This window comes from Parambassis ranga, chromosome 3, assembly GCF_900634625.1.
Source record: "Parambassis ranga chromosome 3, fParRan2.1, whole genome shotgun sequence".
Lineage (NCBI taxonomy): Eukaryota > Metazoa > Chordata > Actinopteri > Ambassidae > Parambassis > Parambassis ranga.
Window position 1 is genome coordinate 11,653,869 of NC_041024.1, and position 20,484 is coordinate 11,674,352.

The 20,484-nt window shown below is 41.0% G+C and overlaps 2 protein-coding genes across 4 annotated transcripts; both read right to left on the bottom strand.

Annotated features, from left to right (window-relative positions):
- Nucleotides 1–230: 230 nt before the first annotated feature.
- On the bottom strand, nt 231–15,229 carry scube2 (signal peptide, CUB domain, EGF-like 2). 3 transcript variants are annotated; one of them, XM_028401848.1, is made up of 23 exons: nt 14,965–15,229; nt 14,445–14,561; nt 14,091–14,216; nt 13,772–13,906; nt 12,901–13,026; nt 12,676–12,792; nt 11,864–11,953; nt 11,203–11,319; nt 10,981–11,103; nt 10,386–10,502; nt 10,135–10,257; nt 9,721–9,837; nt 9,052–9,141; nt 8,777–8,899; nt 8,010–8,177; nt 7,494–7,700; nt 3,699–3,869; nt 2,735–2,902; nt 2,232–2,393; nt 1,958–2,155; nt 1,724–1,876; nt 1,560–1,639; nt 231–1,328 (listed from the first exon to the last, which is right to left on the bottom strand). In XM_028401848.1, the coding sequence occupies exons 1-23, from the start codon at nt 15,050–15,052 to the stop codon at nt 1,182–1,184; spliced, it is 3,063 nt and encodes a 1,020-aa protein (XP_028257649.1). In that variant the 5' UTR covers nt 15,053–15,229; the 3' UTR covers nt 231–1,181. The 3 variants fall into 3 exon arrangements, with proteins under 3 accessions (XP_028257649.1, XP_028257650.1, XP_028257648.1); XM_028401849.1 differs by having other exon boundaries at nt 7,494–7,697; nt 14,445–14,564; XM_028401847.1 differs by having other exon boundaries at nt 14,445–14,564.
- Nucleotides 15,230–15,810: 581 nt separating this feature from the next.
- sinhcafl (SIN3-HDAC complex associated factor, like) lies at nt 15,811–20,203 on the bottom strand. Its single transcript, XM_028401768.1, has 6 exons — nt 20,085–20,203; nt 18,899–19,062; nt 18,651–18,750; nt 18,460–18,574; nt 17,935–18,085; nt 15,811–17,849 (listed from the first exon to the last, which is right to left on the bottom strand). The coding sequence occupies exons 2-6, from the start codon at nt 19,024–19,026 to the stop codon at nt 17,666–17,668; spliced, it is 678 nt and encodes a 225-aa protein (XP_028257569.1). The 5' UTR covers nt 19,027–19,062; nt 20,085–20,203; the 3' UTR covers nt 15,811–17,665.
- Nucleotides 20,204–20,484: the final 281 nt, after the last annotated feature.

A 20,484-nucleotide genomic window follows, 5' to 3' on the forward strand; every position in this document is an offset into this window, starting at 1 on the left:
ACGCTGGTCCGTGAGAGACCAGTGGATTTTGTAGTTACATATTAATATAGTAGTAATAGTTCAAACTACATACGAAGAATCGTGAACAAATTGTAAAAGTAGATACTGCTTGTAATGACGTTCTTTTTCGTGTATTTATTTATTACACCCATACAGAGAAATTAAGCATTATGTAACTAAACAACACTCAATGTAGTGAGTAGGCTAATGTAGAAAAATACAACACAACATAATTTTCCTATCTTTATTTACAGCATATTAGATGTACAAAACCATAAAAATATACATACACATATCATCTAAGACAGGTGAATAGAAATTGTATTTTACAGGACTCTTCTTGTCATGTACTCTGACATGACTGGTTTCTCCAGGTGACGGCTCTTTGGTTGCTAGTTCACAATACAAAATGAATCAAAAGCCACTGTCAGAAAGTGAAAAAGAACAGCAGCACTCATCCAGGCAGCTTGGAACATAAAACACCAGCAGCAAATGCAGCAATGCTATACCATCAGACTGTATGCAGCTTCTACAATACATCAGCGTTTCACCTAAAACTTTATACATCATATACAAAACATTCATCAGAATAATTGCTTTTGTGGTGGAACTACTTCTTTAGTAGTGCTAATGTTCCCAACATTTTGTGCTATATTTGTTTCTGACATTTAGCAGTATTTTTCTGTCTACCTGTGAAAGTAGCCTATGTTAAAACTAGATACACACTCTATAAACAGTCTCAGTGACATTCAGTATGTATCTGTTTAGCTACCACATTTGTTTCTCATCACGACGCTATAAGCAAAAGTCCCATAATGTTGGCATGTACAGTATTTAGCAGGGTTCAGATACACAGATGTGCACTTTAGAGCCTGACTTTAAAATCTAGAAGAAGGTATAAAGTCATTACAGTTCATCTTTAGCTAAAACAAAAAATCCAAACAAATGGAACTGTTCCTTTCTGAGGATACTCATACGCTCTGAACCACTTCAGTCCTCCTTAAAGCTCCAGTTATAAGTCCACTTGCTTCAATTATTCACTTTCCCCTCAGGATCAGTTCAGTGTGTGTTCCACTGTAGTACGGCTCTGTGTAAAAACCAGTAACTACAGAATACTCTTTAAAAAGGGGGGGGGGGGGGGCAGTGGATAAAACAGATACTGTGACCAGCATTTAAATTTTTTAAGGGCGGAGGAATCTCAGGACTTTGGATCGCAGGAAGCGAATGAAGGATTTAGGAAACATTTCTCTCGACTCTTGTGCTGTGTAGTTGAAGAAGTTCTGTGGATGAGCCAGAACGTCAAACAACGCCTTCATCAGCTTCTTGTCCTGATGAGAAAGTGCACCGTGTTAATATTGAGCAAAACATGAATGAATGTGAGCAGCAGCCTGTATTGCTACACACGACCACAAGAGGGCGATACAGCCTCACTGACTCCAAAGTCTAAGCACACACTAAACAAAAGTGTTGAAAAGAATTGATGTAAAAATTCTGGTTTTTGTTAACAGTAAAGGTTTGAAGTGTTAATGTTTAAAATCAGAAACATAAAATATTGATACCTTAAGAATTTCCTGGTGATTCTCTGATGCGTATAATCGTCCATCTCTGACTATGTCTTCTATTAGTTCCTGGTAGTCCTCTGAAACAAGAAAAGCTCCTTTAAAGTCTCAAATCAAATTTGTGTACCAACCGATAATACCACACTTTTGGAACTTCTTTTTACCGTCATAAGTCACATAGGGAACCTGGAAGCCTTTCCCACTGTTTCCCTCGTTGGACCTGAACTGAATCCAGAGCCTTTTGGAGCGAGATGTGAAGGCGATGGGACGTTCGTATGTTTGACATGTTTCATAGGTTGTCACAGAGTTGGGGAGAGCTGTGAAAGGAGAGCAGCACATATAAGCAACATGAAATTTGAATCCTAAACATAAGGAGGATTACAGTTTAAAAAACTCACAGCTTTTCCTCATTACTAAATAGTCTCCACATTCATCCTCAATGGGCAGGTAGATTTCTGGCACAACAATCAGGATCCTGCGTTTGGGGGGAGGGTTGATGGTCCAGGTGCATTCCACGTTGGCCGGATAGTTTCCTGGGTAGTTGGGGGACTCGATGTAACCAGTGAAATCTCCAAGCTCTCCCCCACACTGTCGGTCTGCAGTGACATGTCAAATGATTTTTGTGTTCTTGTTTCAGAGAGAGGTGAATTATCAAGCTGAACGATTACATACTTTTGCACTGCATGATGTTGGTGGAGCCATCAAAGTCTGTGGTGGTGTTTCCAGGGCAGGCCACACAGTAGTTTTGACCAAACTCCCCTTGATACGTGCCTGTGGGACAGCGAATGCAGCGGTGTGTGCTAGTGTTGTAGTAATGTCCTGGAGAGCACTGGACTGCAGGGACAGAGGACAGTTAGATGACACAGTGCTCCCTACATTTGCTGTTAGGTATCTCCACAGTGAATTTAAACAATTATGTCCCCTAGGTTATTATACATGCAAACATGTCAACTTTATTCTGTCGGAAAATACCAGAGAGCAGCTGCAGAGGGCAGCAGAGCTCCGTACTCCTGACTGTGAAATTAAAATCCCAGCAAACACAGATGTTTCACTTTATCTAAAACGTTTGGCAGGTTTTTATAAACTTTCTCAGCTCCAAAAAGATCTATGCAAATCCTTCAATTCTGCTAAAACTAAACCCGCCCCAACAAAAACAACACAGATGACTTGCACACCTTTTGTCTCACACTCCTGAAAGGAGAAGGCTCCACTGCGTTTGGTCACCAGGTTCCCCCCGCATGGGAAGCAGGAGGTGCGGCCCACCTCCGGCTGATACGTCCCCAGTGGACACAGTAGGCAGGGAGTAAAGCCATCATGGGAATACTGACCAGGCGAGCATTGACCTGAACACACACAAACATTGGGTTTAGTCAGACACAAGCCAACGTTAGAGATAGAGATAAAACGTTAGAGTTTTATCTCCACCTCACAGTTTCACACACAGTGGGAGCCAGTGGGAAACTGCTTGTTGTTTAGTCTGTCAGGGGAGATGGGATTGGTGATTCAGCCACAGAGTGACTCTGATAACAGAACAAAACATGGTGGTTCCCTCAGCTTTCATTCAGCACACAAAGTTCAGCAACACATCTTCAACATCTCAGCTCAAGCTTCTTTGGGTTTACACAAAGCAGAACATCTGCCAAGGAAAGATCTTTATCATGGCACCGCTGCTTCCTGTGTGGCTCACACAGTTAATTCACAAAACATTTATTTACATTTTGTCACTATCTGGGGCTTTATTCCCTTTACCAGAATTTGTATCATGATGTGCCCTTTATCTCTTTTCTTTTATTTTACTCATACAAACGTTGAAAGATACTTACTATTCAATATTTATAAAAACATTAAACTTTATTGCTTATACACTATAAAACCGACCCATACCTAAATGGTAAATTAAATAGCCTGAGCTAACAGGTGAATAGCTAAGCTCAAATAAGCCTAAAACATACATCCTCCTAATATGTTTTGTCAAATATCCAGTGACCCGAGGGATGTTATGTTTAAGTACAAATCATATGGTCAGCCAGTTTATTTATATAGAAATCAATCTAAATGTTATGACAATATTGTTTAGATGACTTTAAAAATTAGATTCAGTCGGATGATCGCTTTGAGTTCTTGATCACAGTGTCTCACCTCCACACTCTGACATGTTTCGAGCTCCGACCACTTTGGAGACTTCTCTTCCTTGAGGTCCAGGACAGACCTCACAAGACATCTGTCCCTCCTCATCCTGATACGTCCCAGCTGGACACAGCACGCACCGTCCTTGGTCACCGTCATAATATGTACCCACGCTGCAGCTCACTGACAGACAAGAGGGCATCAAGATGGGTTCAAATGTATTTGCTATACATCCCTACCTATACTGTACACAAAGCAAATTTTAGCTTTAATCTATTATTTTCTCAAAAACAATAACGTGAAGTCATGTGATAATAACTGTTATTGTTCAAGGGACAAAATTAAACACTTTCCTCAGAAACTGAAAACAAACACTTAAAACACCCAAAACAGGCTGTTATGTCTGAACTTGTAATTTGCATGAAAGGAGCAGACGGATCAGTGTCGGGTCACGTTCGTGCACAAAAACCATAAGAGGGGTGAAAAACAATATGACATGCAGGCATGATTCAACAAATGAAGCAGTCTGCCCCGTGGCTACGAGTAATCAAAGCACCCTAACCACATCGTAGCTATACACACTAAATATGGCAGGTAAACTGAATGACAACAGCATTAAAGTAATGTAACCCAGACTTCAGCTGCCTCTCCAGCGTAATAATCAAAGAGGGCCGTGTACATACTTGAAATGGATAAACACAGTGAAGAGAAGTCAGCTCATAGCTTTAACACATCAAAGGGATTAGCTGAGCCTGGTCAATTTATCAACCTGCTGACAGGTTTAAGAGTTTGATGTGTAAGGTAATGAACTTCACGTCTGGCTCTGCCAGTTTTAATCTACTTTAAGACCAGAACTCCGACCTGTCACACAACAAGGAGCTGCATACTGATGACGGCAAAGATGTTCTTTGTGACATAACAACATGCAATAATTGAGAAAATGGCCATCATGTGAAACATCATTGTACTTTAGATATTTCATATCTGTGTTTGGACATTCCTGAAATGATTTAATGTTTTATTTTTGCCAACATAAGCAGTTTATGTTTATTACAGTTTAATCCTTCTTACTAAGGCTTGATACCAAAATACAGTTTCCTAAATATATTTACACTTGCGCATTCGCTGTCCAGACAATGTCATACATTATATAATGCTATTTAAAGAGACCGTAAACCTGAGCTAGCAAAGTTTTATAGCACTGCAATGAGTTAAAAAACTGTGCTTGTGTACTATAAAAGTTTACATTTACCATGATGATTCATGAAATGAAGTGTACATGCTGTAATACAGTGTAAACACATGCCATGCTGTGTATGTAAAGCCAGCATAAAGCTGTTAAAATGCCATAAAGCCACACAATATCATAGAGACAAAGGTGCACCGGGTGTCTTTACAGCTGCTATTGTGCCATGCTTCTAACACTTAACAAAACATGGCCGTGCATCAGGGAGTAACTTTTAATACCAACATAAGCACCCTCACCTCTTTTAAAGGCAAACACTAAAGGCAAATCAAAGGGAGAATTTCCCTCTTATCTCACTAAAGTACTTGATTAAAGGGACCAAAACACCGTTTTACTTTGGTCCCTCCCATTCAGAGTGATGTCTGTAATTAATTTGGGAATTGCTGTGTCTGTCTGATAGACTTAAGAACTTGAAAACCGAGGCTGATCTCACACAGGAAAAAAAAATCAATGAAACCTGGGGCCTTCAGCTCACAAACTGTGCAGCCTCTAAGCTGTAAGTAAAGAATCACTAACTCTAAAAGCTTGACGCACAAAAGCTTCAACGTGCATCCATTATACATGGCTCAGCAAATTGTTAGATTTTCCTCTAAAGAAAGAAAATGTAATTCTATCAAGAGCACTTCGTTTTTGAAACCTATTGTTTATTCTGAAAGACCATGAGGAGCCATCATTGCATTGTCCTCTAACAGCTTTTATTTGACAGAGGGAAGCAGTGAGGGAAGGGAGAGAGTGAGAGTGAAAGAGAAAAAAAAACCTTGAAGCCTTTCAAATGCAAAGGATGGCTCTATAGAGTCCTCGAATTGATGGCCCCAAAGAGGTTTAAAAGACCTTTCACCTCTATTCAAGGCCCCAGTTTTTGCCTACTTGATGACATAGGAAAACAGTACGGTATCACAGTGGTAAGGAGCTGAACCCAATAAAAGGGGTCAGGTTTCTGAATCCCCCCATTCTGCTTGGCCCAATCGCTGCTTGCGCCCATCAAGCAGAGGCCCAAACAGCTGATGCTAATTGATTCCCATGGTGTGGCTGAAGTCAATTCTCTTTAGCAGTTTAGTGGCTGGGGGTCATGCAAAGTGGCCCCAGCTGGGGGGCAGGGGGGACACAGCACTCAAACTGCCAGCTTGAATCAATAGCACTTCCTAAACATCTTAAATGTAAAATCAAATAAGCAAACAAGGTGACCACATGACTCAAATGGACATGAACACGAGGATGTGCACCTAATGCAGCATCCTCTCAAGTGATTAGATACATAAAGGTTTCAATCAATTCTCATCACAATAATGACTTCACATATTCACTTAATGCTTAAGAAGTTGTAGAAATTACGTCCTGGAGTATAAACAACACTAAACAAATCACAGTAACGCTTTAAACGGTGCCCAGTATTTTCACAGAAGGCTGTGTTGTCGTTCCTCTGAAGGAGTGAGAATGAGCCCCAAATGGGGTTTTCAATGGAGTGGGCAAACTGAAAAGGACTAAACTGCACTCCGAGCTAAGCCAGAGTGGGAGGTGGGGGAGGAGGGGAAAAATATAGCTCCTTTAAAGAGCTGGAGGTTAAGAAGAATGCCTTTCAGACCCCCTCCCACCTCCTCTTCCAAATTACATGTCTACACCCCTGCCATGGCCAATAGACTGCTTAATGTTGACCTGAAAGCATAGCGGGGGAGTTAAGGAATCAAAACACTTAAGGCCTTAAGACAGAAATAAAGAACAGGAGCAGTTTGAGGTTTAAACCATGTCCGGACAGTTTAACAGCAGAAATAGGCTAAATGTAAACGACAAGGAGAAGAAACATGGTTCTACAGTGGGATGAACACAAAGTAAAAGTGAAGATCTTCAAGTTTTGCTTAAAGGACTAAAAAACCTTAAAATGAACATATTGCTCATTTGTGGGTCTGACGCTTATTTAAACATGCTCAACATTGCATATTTCAACCAAAACGCACAGTGTCTGAATAAATATTTAGACATCTCAAAAGAGGAAAGGCACCGCTTTCCTCTCACTGATATTATGAAGATGTGCAGCAGGCAGCGGACTCACTGTGAGGCCTGAAAATAGGGGCGCACAGTCGTAAGAGCCAGAGAAAACACAAGTAGGCTTTCAGCTCTCCAACACACAGACAGTGTGCGGTCTCATTTAATGAACATTTTCTCCATCTCAGGTTGTATATAAAACTCAACCGAGAGGCAACAGCTAACCAGGAGGCCCGCCATCAGCACCTCATGTTCCACTCTTATCCTGGGGAGATGCTGGAACATCTCACAGCTAAGGAGGGCCAACAACAGTCTCTCTGTTCTGCCACACAGGCTGGTTCTCCCCTCTAACCAGCTCATTACAACATGTCTGCAAACCAAATATGGCACTCATCTGGCCAACACCTGCCCCAAATCCAATCATTAAACCAACTTGTCTAAATATAGCTCACTGGCATGGGCCATTTCGATTACTTAAAGACACGACTTTGACTGGGCACACTAAGCTGCTGCTGCTACCTTTAAAACAAAGATGTAAGAAAGATGAAAGCATCAACATTTCTTCTTTAAACACCACTCACCACATTTCCTGCCCACCAGCACCTGTCCTGCCACACAGTGTCCTTGTGCTTCTGCCGGTTGGCCCAGGTTCTTTGACAGTTCGTAGTCAGCTCCTGCAAAGTGGAGGTGGAACTGCTCCCGGTTGATTGACTTCCTCAGGGTCCTGATGGTCTTCCTGAGCCTTTTTTCTGAACGTCGGCGCACACAGTTCAGGTCACAGCTCTCTGCTGAGAGAAGCACTTGATACCACAGCTGTTTTGCAAAAATTCACACTTACAGTAAACTGTGATTTCATGCCTGAAAAAACCCACATGCTTACCTCACATTAACAAAAAAAAACATTTAATAAGAAACCAAGGAAACACCTCGACCCCATGCCTCAAACCTTAAGCCTCCACCACCAGAGCAAGAGTCAAAACAGGAGATACTTTAACAGTTTGGTTTGTTTAGTGACAAACAGACAGCAGCAGAAAGACAGATAGAGAATAAGAAGCAAAGGTCACAGGCAGACAGGCAGGAAGCGCAGAGAGACCAACCTGTTACCTCCTCTAGGTTCACATCCAGCTCAAACTCAGCTGTGATGGAGGAGCCGTCCTCCTCGCCGGCCTTCCTGCCGTGGCGGCTGCGCATTCGCTGTCCAGACGAGCTGCAGTGCAGGCTCACGTAGCTGAACTGGACATTTTCAGTGAAGAGGAACCTGCTATCTGTGAACATGGTGAGAGACAACCAGCCACCCACAACCACACCACAGCCAGCAGACACACAGACACAACACAAAACAAAATGCACAAATGTTAAAGTAAATCAAAGACATGTATGTTCAAAGAGCTAAAGAAAGGAGGCAATGTCACTCAGATAATGCCCTCTATTTGAAACAATTATGTTCCCTTGGGCTAAGTGTAAAAGACCATGCGGAACTCCTTTGGAGAAGCAAAATAATCCTACAATCAGAAAGCCATTTGATTGATGGCTAGGTCAGAACCAACTGAAAGGCATGCTATGGCTAATTACATCCTCCCTGTCAGTGCCAGACAAAGTGCTGCACTGAGACATTCAAGACACTCCAAACCACATCACTTTCCCCACAAATTTCTTTCACATTTGCCCTCGGTTTTTGGTTTTCTTTGAAGCAGCTTTCAGGTCTACTTTATTTTCATTAGATGCTGGCAGCTCTTGGTAAACCCCAAAATGTTTTTTTAACCAGTAACATGAAGGAGCTGTAATTGTAATCCTTGTCTATGTGCAAACTTGTGCACTTGTGCAGGGAGGCATTGTTAGACTTCCTATATGGCAGCCACTGTACCTGAGTGTGCTAAGTTTAAGCCCTCCCTGAGCTTCTCCTGGCTTCGCTTTAAATTGCATTTGCCGGTGCCGGACTTGAACGTTGCTGTGGTCTTAATGCGTGGAACGGCGGCCATTTCTCTACCTGCAGGACAGAGAAAAAGAAAATCCTGTCATTCTAGTCAACATGTATATCAACTGGAAACAAGGATAAGCACAACTTGTTCCTGAGTTACTGTTTTTCTTTGTGTGGCGGAGCAGAAAGATAGATGTAAATCTGAGAAGTTTTGTACTTGCCTAAGCAATTCAAGCCACTGTTGTTCTTTTGTGCGTCAGCCAAGCAGGACAGAGGCATTCCACAGGTCACCGTGTAGGAATCCTCCGTCCCTGAAAACACACAGGAAGGCCGTGACACACAGACCAACGCTGACAAAAGTCAGGACCACAAAAGCCAAGTCAGAGAGCAAACAGGAAGCATGTAGGAACATGAAGAGTTACTCTGTGGACTGACGACTGTTCACACAACTAGCTCTCCGACAGCAAGTGAAAAGATGGTTTGTGGGTGACTAACTAGAAGATGCCAAAATGTCGACTGGCCATAAAGCTGAGCGCTGCCCAACATACTGCTGAAGCGCAGGAGTACTTTCAGTGCCTGATCCCTCCAAATTGCACCACTGAGCGATTAATAAACTATTTCTGATCCTGATTCTGATCAAGGAATCACACATGACTGACTTCATTATAGATCTACATGCAATATCATGGTTATGTTCTGTGTATGTGAACGGTTTATCCTGTTTTCAGACACATGGATGTATCACCTGGAGTGACTGAAAGTATGATACTTTGGCAAACTTGGTAAAGTACACACAAACACAGTCATGCTAACAGCAGGAGCTTCAGCTCATGAGAGGGAAAGGAAGATCCTCAGAAAGAGTTATTTGTCAAGTAGTACAACCAACTCACCGCTGCTGATATGAACTTGGGACTGGCAGGTCAGAAAGCAGCGGTCGCCTCCCTCCTGCTTACTGCAGTTCAGGGTAGGTTTAGTGGGGGGCTTTGCAGGAGGTAACCCCTCAGCCTCTAGATAAAAACCACAGCAAAACTCAAAGATAAAAAAAGAACACGTCCAATTGCCAACAAGAAATAAGATTCACATGAAGAGTCACACAAAGTCCAAAATCCTGACAGCATTGTCACATTTTGGATGTTTTACTTGAACACAAGAAAAAAAAACAGAGAATTATAGAGAAAAAAGAGAGCAATTCAAAGTATCTCCTGTTTTTGACCCCCAATGTTTCATCCAAAATGTGGGATGTCACACAATTTCCGAGGAGACACAGCATTCAATAAATCTGTTCTGAAAAGTCGTAGACTTACCTACGCAGTCCTTTCTGTTCCAGTGTAACTTATAGCCAGGGCGGCAAAAGCACTCAAATCCGCCCATGGTGTTCTCACAACCCTGCTCACAGCCGCCATTGTTCACACTACATTCATTTATGTCTGAAAAGATACATTTTTAATTTTTGTGAATTTGCATGTAATATAATTTTTATGATTTTATTAGAATAACTCATGTCACATTTGAGTTATCGAGTACTGTTACGCTCAAGCCCCCTCCTCCTACTCACCTCCGCAGTGGGCCAGTCCATACATGGTGTAGCCTTTGTTGCACAGACACTGAAAACCACCAGGGGAGTTCACACACGTGTGATCACATGTGCGCTCGAAAAAACACTCATCTATATCTGTAATCAAAATCAGGTAGATGACATAATAGCAGGGCAGTCAGTTGCAATCTTCATCAGCTGGAATTTCCCACCCAAAAGACACACATTTAGTTTCTCAGTGAAATCAGACATGTGCACTGCTCTATGTCAAAAGGTTGGCTTTTGATTGTAATTACAGGCATTAAGATGGCAGTGTTACATCAAGAGCCTCTAAATTTATTTGTAGTGGCGTCATAGCAGCTTGATTTCAGGTTTTAACTCTGATCCAAAGGTAAACAAAAGGGAAGCACTGTCCAAATTCCAGAGATACCTACAGTATATTCAGTTATGCCACTGACTATTTATTAACTTAATAATAAAATTAAGCCTTTGTCAAACATGAAAAAGTTCCTAAAGATATTGAAGATATCATAAAATCTTCTTCTTGTCATCTCCCAGTTCTTGGTAACACTCCAGCAATGAAATGAAAAGCATCCAGGAGGCATGGCATATGTACCTTGACAGGAACGTTCATCTGTCAGCAGCTTAAAGCCTTTCCTACAGCTGCACTCAAAGCTGCCAATGGTGTTCCTGCAGAAGTGTTCACAGCCACCGTTATGATGCTCGCACTCGTCAATATCTGTAGGCAACGGAGGCAGAGGAACACTTCAGCAAAACGTTGACGTATTTATAGACCTCTCCTTTTTCTTTTGTGAAAGTGGCTTTTTTTTTTTTTTACCTTTGCATGTTTTCCCATCCGGTTGCAGTGTAAAGCCGACAGGGCAGCTACAGCGCACGCCTGTGGATGTGTCTTTACAGGTGCAGTCACAGCCCCCATTGTTCACCGCACAGGTCTCTGAAACGACAACACATGACGTGAAACGTAAAGCCACAGTGGAACACACACATGATTCTGTAGTCTCTGATGAAAACTTTCTGAAAGTCATAAATGCCGATGGTGAACAGACAAATGGAGCTGTGGCAACCTGCATAGGACACATGTTAGCTTAACAGCGTGCCCCTACCACACCTCATATTCCAGCCACATACCTGATAGACTGCCAAAGATGTTTTACATGCATCAAATGACCCAAAATCACACAACTGATAAATACTAACTATACAAGAAAAGATTCACATGTTGCCCTTCCCAAATGGAAGGAAAACGTGAAATGTACCACACTGTCACAAATGCATATATTTCAGCGGAAGGAGGACTGTGGTTGAAAAAGTGAGCATGCAGTCATTTCACAGTTTGCTCAGAAGACCTGAGGAATGTATCAGTGTACTACACATTATACCTCTCCCAACACTGGAGTGATTTCCTGGCAGCTCAACACACACGTTAAAAAAAACGCGAAATCTGTCTGTTAGTAGGTGAGGAGGCAAGTGACGATTACCCATTAACAGTCTACGTTTGACGCGCTTGTCCACCTCGGCAAAGGCTGTGGCGTTGTGGTCTGAGGACTCAGTGGTGGCTTCGTCTCGCTCTGTGACACACAAAACAGTGTAAATACAAGTACAGTTGATTTATTAAATACTGTAACACGAGCAGCTCCTGGCATTTGTGTCATCTTTCTGTGACCAGGAGCATTTCTACACTTGAGCTTGTAGTGGCTTGGTGTGTGTCAGATAACACAGCAGTAAAATGCAATCTGGAGACAACACAACCATGATACGCTTGGACCTCACACACACTGTTGCTGGAAGGAGAGATATTACTCACTATCTGACAGCTGATTCTTATCCTTCATTACCACTATGACGAAAAATGCACGCTGTCTAACAGGAGAACTGATCAGGAGAGATGCTTCTAGTTACTGTCTTTTCATACATTCATCAAGATAGCTACTAAAGAAACAAAGTCTAAGACACTGTAAGCTGCTCCTGGAATGTGGACCCACTTTGCTGAAGTCAGAAATCACAGTTCTGTTATTTATGTAAAAACAACCACAAATGCCAGGAAACATGAAAAGGTAACACCTTCAACACGCAGGTATCCTTTATGTTTTCCAAAATCATCTTTTTGCATGTGTGTCTCTTCGTTTAAGCTCAACACCTTGAGTCCAGAGTTTTTATGGATGCACTACTTTCCCTAAAATATCAAGGAATAGTCTTGGTATCTTTGTAATCTTTATGATATCTTCTTTATTGACAGTAATATTGCATTAGACAAAGATTTTGAAATGATTTGACAATATCTGGTGCTCACCTACGCATGACCTCTTGTCAGGTTGCAGAGTGTACCTGACGTGACACCGGCATATAGGGCCATTCTCTGTGTCCTCGCAAGTGTGCTGACAGCCTCCGTTGCCATGGTTACAGGTTACTGTAGGGTAAGCAACATGCAACCATAGGACACATAATCACTTTAAGACATGATAAAGAAGTGTTTGCATATCTTAGTAGGTGTGTTGTTTTAGCCTCATGCACATACAGACACAGTCTCTCTGGTTCCTGGCCAGCTCAAACCCTGGACGACACTCACAGGCCACACCCCCCTTGGGTGTCTCCTTGCAGATGTGGGCGCAGCCGTGCTCCTTATTCATACAGTTGAGGCCCTCTGGGATAGAAAGAGAGGGAGAGAGAGGTACACAATGAAGCTCTCCTACAGTGACTGACCGGCTACACACAAAAGGCACACACACTGAGAGATTAGTCTGGCATCCTCAAAGACACTGATTGTTCTCACGCCTTTCACAATCAAAAAACATCCACCGCTGCGTTATTTTTAGCACTTCTGCAAAAGAAATGAATATTCTGCCACCATGACTAAAAGTCAGTCAGAAGTTCCTTCATCGAAAACAAAGCTCTGCAAACTACAACGCACTGCAAATTAAATGTAGCACAGTTATATAGATGGGTCACAGCAAAGCGGATAGGCCCACAGGATTTGAAAAGGGCTGTCAGGACTCAATGGAGTGGAGAGCACTTGCATTTAAGTTGACTTCAGTCAAGAAGACAAAACAAAGGCGCTTCAGACTAATCTGTGACACAGACCACATCGACCAGAGTGTTGCAGTTATTAACTTATTTTGTTCTGCGGGACACTGAGATCCATTTCCCACAGCATGTTGCTGCTGCAGATAAAAGCTCAGTGACGGGAGCCAGCTTGAACCTGTCACCCCTCATTGTGCCATCAACCTCTGATTTGTAGGTGACTATGGGAGAATTTGTTACATCAGTTTTTCACAGTTTAATGCAATTAGGGTGTACAAGCATGCACAAACACACATAACGCACAACCTGATGTTCAAATGAACTAGGGATCATCTGGAATTATGCAGTGTGTGTATATTGATACTCACCCACTGAGCGGTGGATGCATGTGTGCTGGTTGTTGCTGAGGAAGAAGCCCTCTTTACAGCGGCACTCATAGCTGCCCATAGTGTTGACACAAGTGTGTTGGCAACCACCATTGTTGAACTTGCATTCATCCACGTCTACAGAACAGTGATTGCATAAATAAACAATTAACATAACTCTAGAAAAGTATTTGTTTGTGTTCACAAATGAGCTTTTAACTCATGTAAATCCAATACAGGCTGCTCAGTGTTACAAACATTGACAGCCCACACACACAAACAACAACACTCTTTGCCATGAGTAGTTTAAAAGTGCTCTCACCTAGACAGTTATGTCCATCATGTGCCAAATTGAATCCGTCATAACAAGTGCAACGATAGTTGCCTGGTATATTGTTGCACTCATGCACACAACCACCATTGTACTCCAAGTCACACTCATCAATATCTGAGGAGAAAACACCACATTACAAAGGTTTACCTCAATCAAATCATACAATGTTTAAAGACATATTTAGAGAAACACACACTGACATCACAGACATTCGGCCTTAAAAATAACATTAAAACATAAAACTGCAACAGGTTGTTGGCACTAATGACATTTAACCTGTTCAAATGTGTGGCTAAACATCCATACGGATGTGATCTCAGTCTGAAAAAAGTTGACACATACCTTCACAATGTTTTCCATCTCCTTTAAAGCCTGCCTTGCACGTGCACTTGTATGAACCTTGTGTAGTCTGACAAATAGCATCAATGTGACAGCCATCACTTCCCTCTGCGCATGGATCTGCTGAAATCCATATGTGCACACAACAATAAAAACTTCAAACCGTGTGTTTATATACCTACTGAAGTTTACATGTTTTGTGGGAAACTATATTGAAGAAAATAAGAGAAAGGACGATACGATCAATTTCTCTCATAATTCCTGCAAATTTGAAAAAAAAACTCCAGTGAAAACTAACCTCAAAGTTTACAAATGCCAAAGAAAACTTGTTACACAGACGTGTGTATGCACAGAGTGCACAAATTCTCACAACTACAGTCGTATTTTGAAGCTACACACAAAAAGAAAAAAGTCACCGCAAGGGAAACAACAGGAGCGCACTCCTGAAAGCGTGCGTAAAGTAGCACTCTCCACGACTGGAAAACACAACACACATGCTCTCACACACTCACTACAGTCCCACCTTGAATCTCTGGAAGCGCTGCGCTTTGGCGACTATTTAACAAGAGCAAAAACAAACAAAAGTCCCTTGCAGCCCAAATAGCTCCCATGGTGATATGATGAAGTTTAGAGGTCTTCTCAAAAGGACGCGTACGCACTGAAGTCGTGACCGAGCGTCCGCCTCATTTTCATTCTAGCCTGTCAATCTGCTCCACAAGGGGCTTTTGAAAAGAGAAAGGAGTGTGTGTGAGAGAGAGAGAGAGAAAGAGAGAGAGTGTGTGTGTGTGTGAAAGAGTAAGATTGAGTGTGTGCGTGCGCGTAACACGCTTTTTGATGCCAAGTTGCGTCAGGACCGTCAGATGGCCAATGAAAACCTGGAAAAGTCGAACGAACGTAAAACATTACCCCGCCAGTGCGCTTTAGATGCTTTTATTTTGAAACCATTTCCCGGAAGTCCGTCGGTATACGTGAGGTTTTTATTATTGCGCATCTAAGAGTCCACAACAGGGCACAGGTCTGTAAAAACTATTTAAATGTTGATGTTCCTCAGTGGCTTTAACGCTAATAGATGCATCAGATTAAAGTTCTATTTTGAAACTTTCAGAGAAGCAGCAAATTTTAAATGTCAAAATGTAAAAACCTAATTATATTGTGCTGTAAACAATGCCTTTAACTTTTAGATAAAAATGATCAGATCAGAAAAAAACAAAAAATCACAAGAATATAAGAAATAAACTACAAAGCAAAGTCCGCATGTTCAATGAGAATAAACTATTAGGTCTATTAAGACCTGCCTTCTTAGTAGCTCTTGCCCTCCACCTACTGGTAAAAATAAATATTACAGCCTCACGTTCTTTTTTTCCCTCGTTTTATTTTAATACAGATCTACTTTGTGGTACAGTATACGAAAAAAGCATTAAAAACATACATGGCATGTTCAGAGGAAGTGCACAATTAAAAAAAACAGACTTTCTGAAAGGCTCTACACCAGTTATCTCAAAAATTCAGTTAGAAAAGGTTTCGCAATAAATAAATATAAATTACATTAATGGAAAAGTCAGGTAATTCATTAAGGCACATCTCACATCCCAAAATGTACCTCGCAAAAAACAATATGGCAACTCCCTAAGGACAAGAAACAAGCTTATTCTCCAGCTTAAAAGGAAGCAGCATTTTTTTTCCTTTTAGTAAGAATCATAAACATGTTCAGCATTAAACTACCCTGCCGCAGAAACATTTAAATATTCAGAAATGTTACAGAACATTGCCTGTCAATTATTTCAGTTAAGGAAACCTTTAAAAAAAGAAGAAGAAAAAACAACCGTTGTGACTGCAGTATTAATTTGAGACGGTATAGACTGTGGGAAAATCTGCAATCTGAGCATCCTGTAACATAGTGAGATAATGACGTGGTTATGGAAATCTGACGTTATTGCTGAAATCATGGGTGCTTTTTACAAGCCAATTTGGTTGAATAAGGATCCATCACTTTCCACTATAATAAGCAAAAGTGACAGACAAACCCCGGAGGACTTTTCACATTCAAAATGTCTGCATAGTTTGAACTTTGACAATTGCTTCTAAAGATAAATTAGCAAACACATTTCACTAAGAGCATTGTTTTCTGGCTAAAAATGGAGAGTTACCACTGTATGTTTAGATATACTTATACGAATACTGCAGCATTTAAAGCTTCCTGCAGTTTACACGAGTGCAAAAGCAATGTACACCTTTACAGAGAAGAGAAAATGAGATGTGAATGTGTGGAAAAAATGGCTTTGAAGTACATGTACGGTACCTTTCAAACACACAAAAGCATTTTTTGTAGTGGTCGGCCAGTTGTGTAATTCAAAAAGGTTTGGATGTACCAAAAAAATGCTGTATTTACAAAAACCATTTTAAAAACATCTGCTTTACAACATGCAATATTATTCCATTGGAGACTAAACAAAAGAAATAAATTAAATCACTTTTGACATTCCAAAAGGCAGAGGGGAGATACTGCATGCATGGTCTAATCTATCCGTGTCAATGTGCACACACACTGCTGAGAAATAAAAACTGAAATGGAGTGGCTCGCGGTTGCAGCATGGTTATTAAGGTGTGTAAATGTCAGAGAGAATGAAGTCATCGAATTACATATTAAAAGATCATTAAATTCATAGAGCACAATAGTTGTACTATTAATCCCTGGTGTCAGCAAAAGCCCTTTGTGTACTTAAAAGAAACCAAGATCAAATACTCATTCATTTGCACATAACAGAGCAAGCAACATGTTGAAGAGCAACTTCAACACACAGAGGAGAGGCTGGTATTAGAAATAGCTGGTGTCTTTCATCATATGCACACTTACAATTGAACAAATTACAAAAAAACAGTCCTGATATGTATGAAACGTGGAAAATATTTACAAAAAGCTGATCACTTAATACAAAATAACCAAAAACAATTCATCATTAAAAAAAAACAGAGCTTTGACAAAATTGGTCTTCTTATGCTATAAATAACACTAATGCCCATTTTTTCATCTTTTTTGCTTTCTATAAAAAAGAAACTTAACTATACAAAAGTAAAAAAAAATACCCACATAAAAAGAATTATTACATAGCCAAGAAACATCTAACTAACTAATCAAATTAGAGGAGTGGAAATGAGGTCTGCCACTGGAGACAAATCCAGGTAGATGCCATGGATAACCCTACAGGGAGAGTCTACAAAAGCATTCACCAGGTTTCTTTCATGTCTTCTTGGAGCTGTGGAGGAAGTGTGTCTGGCAACTGTGTGGCCACCTGTGTGGGCATCAGCGTCTTCTGTTTTTTGGAATTGCAGCAGGGCTTGAAAAGTCGAGGATCAATAATCACCTCTCCAAACCGACCTTTGTAGACAATCCCACAGCAAACCTTTTGCCTAAAAAAAGAAAGAATGTTTTTACAATAAAAATCACAACAAATCTCAGAATTTATTCTGTCTCGTAGGTGTCACAGCAGCATACCTTTTCCAGTAGGAACGGTCCAGGAATGAGAAAATGGAAGGAGTTGAGCGTCTTTGTTTGGACTCAATGTCTGAACCATCGTCTGACTGGTTGCTGTAACTGGGAGACTGCGCAGGAGACACACTGGAGGTTGTGCTGTGGGCGTCTGAGTCTGGGGTGGGGGAGTAAGGGGTTAAAGATCTATTTGAAACCTAATAAACTACTTTAAAAGTCCAAATAGATCTTGCATTTAAAAAGAAATACATTCAAACTAAAACAATAAATGCATCAACCTATAATTAAAATAATAACTAAACAATCTGTCTAAAATGTAAAAGCCACAAGATGCTGATAAATTATAATTCAGGCAAATTCAGGTACATTTAGGCTGAGAACAAACACACACCAGTTTGACACACTAAAAAAACTGCATTTTGTGACTGTGATATTAAGAAACCTATGGAAAAGGGCCAGAACCCTATCGCTAATACAAATAAAATCTCCAAACACATCCATATCACGATTTAATATTTTTAAGCAACTCACTCTGCCTCTTTAACTTGTGAAGCTTCTTTAGTTTGCTTTTCTTCTTGCCATCACTTTTCTTGATCTTTTTGGGTTTTGTCACCTTGAAGCCTGGACCAGCTCTGGCATCCACCACCTGAATCAGATCAGTCACACTATGTCAGCAAATCCATTTAAACAAATGGCAGACAGTTTAAACAGACTTCACTTACATGGTTCCAGTTCTTCTTGGAGCCATGAGGCAGCTTCTTCCACCTCTTCACCAGCAGCACACAGGCATTACAAATGTCTCCAACACGCTCCTCTGAGAGCCTTCATAAATTAATTACATTTCTATTAAGTCCCATTATTATAGGTAAAACACACTTGCATAGAAATCCACAGCCACACTTAGGTTGACAATAACATTTAAGATTATCACAACACAAACACTGAAATCTAAGTGAATGAGAGCTCTTACCCAAAACACAGCCTGAATGTGTCCTCATATCGACTGCTGTCTGTGAAACGTGAACTGGAGGACTTGGTTTTACAGATGCAACAGCCGTCGTTACTCCGATAGATCTTTGACTTATGAAAGCCAAACATAGTCTATTTGTTGGTCAGTGTTAGGCAATAAAAAACCTGAAAGCAAAACGCACAAAGTGGATGAGTGTCCCAGTCCTCGTAATCAGCAGCGTGGATGTCTGCAGACAGTTGTGCTTTCTACTGTTGAAAGGGGGCGGTCCCAACACGCGTACACACACAGAGATACGTGACAAACGCTTTTAACCCACGGTTTAAGATACATTTGTAAGAATCCAGCTTATTATGTGTTCTGGCATTAAACCGACGATGTACCAACATTATAAGAGGAGCAATTAAGGCAAACTCGACTCCATATCTTATAGTATTTAAAGCCAAGTCGCGACAACACCAAAACACTCCAAATCAGACGACACTGACATTAACCTAACGTCTGATGTTTACGCTTGTGTTACCACGGAAACGATAAAGTAAATTAAGTTATGATATCTGAAGTACACCCACAACAGGAGTCCCGTTTTACTCTCTGTAATAAGAGTTAATGCTGTTTTTTTCTAAGCATTAATGCATAAATTGGGAATAGTAAAAATGTACAAACATGAATACATTTTGAAATATTTGGTAAAAGACGTTGTTTAGTCGTGAATAAACTGGTAGTGATCACTAGAAACAAAAAGCGGGCAAGCAGCGCTTTCTGAAGTGGACAAACAAAAAGCTACCGGGCTATTCGTTGAATTATGCGTGTTTAAACAACACACAGTTAATAACTTGGTACAATTCATACATGTCGTTAAAATGTTAATAAAATCTAAAAAGTTCCGATGGACCCAACCTTCCCTTTAAATTCAAACTTTTGCCCGCTAGAGCGCCAAATATGGCTCATTGTTGTTAGCTGTTAGCATGCTAGCTAGCCAACGCTGCTACCATTACCACGCCACGCTCTCGTTCACTTCCACGTTATCCCATTGTCGGTTAAGTCTTTGTACATTTAGCTCTGGTAACTGAAAACGCACACGTCAGGTTACAAATACACCAGATTAGAATTAGTTTTCTCACACAAAACAAGCAAGTAACATCCCATAAAGGTAATTTCTGTGACAGAGAAATAACAGTGTACTTACTGAACAAAAACTTTGAATCTTCGCCGTGTTCTTCTTACGCACTGCGCATGCTCTTACTACTACTGCATACAGCTGCTCATTAGAATATAATTTGCATAAAAAGCCGGAATGAACGAGCTGGGCGCCCAATGACCATATATGGGTGCAAGTCGTTGGATTTGAACCTACAAGCAGCCAATCGTTGCTGCCCTCGCGTACTCTGCAGTAGACATGAATTATGGGAGGCGTAGTGAACAAGCGGGAGACCTCTGTGCCGTCAATTGTTAACGGCCTGCTTTCAAACTCAGAATCCCATAAACCACCTGGGCTAAGGCTTTAAAGAAGAATAGCCTCTTGACATGGCGCGAACGAGTTTGTTTACATTTTTTTCCCCCACTGGTAAACCTCACACAGCGAAGAA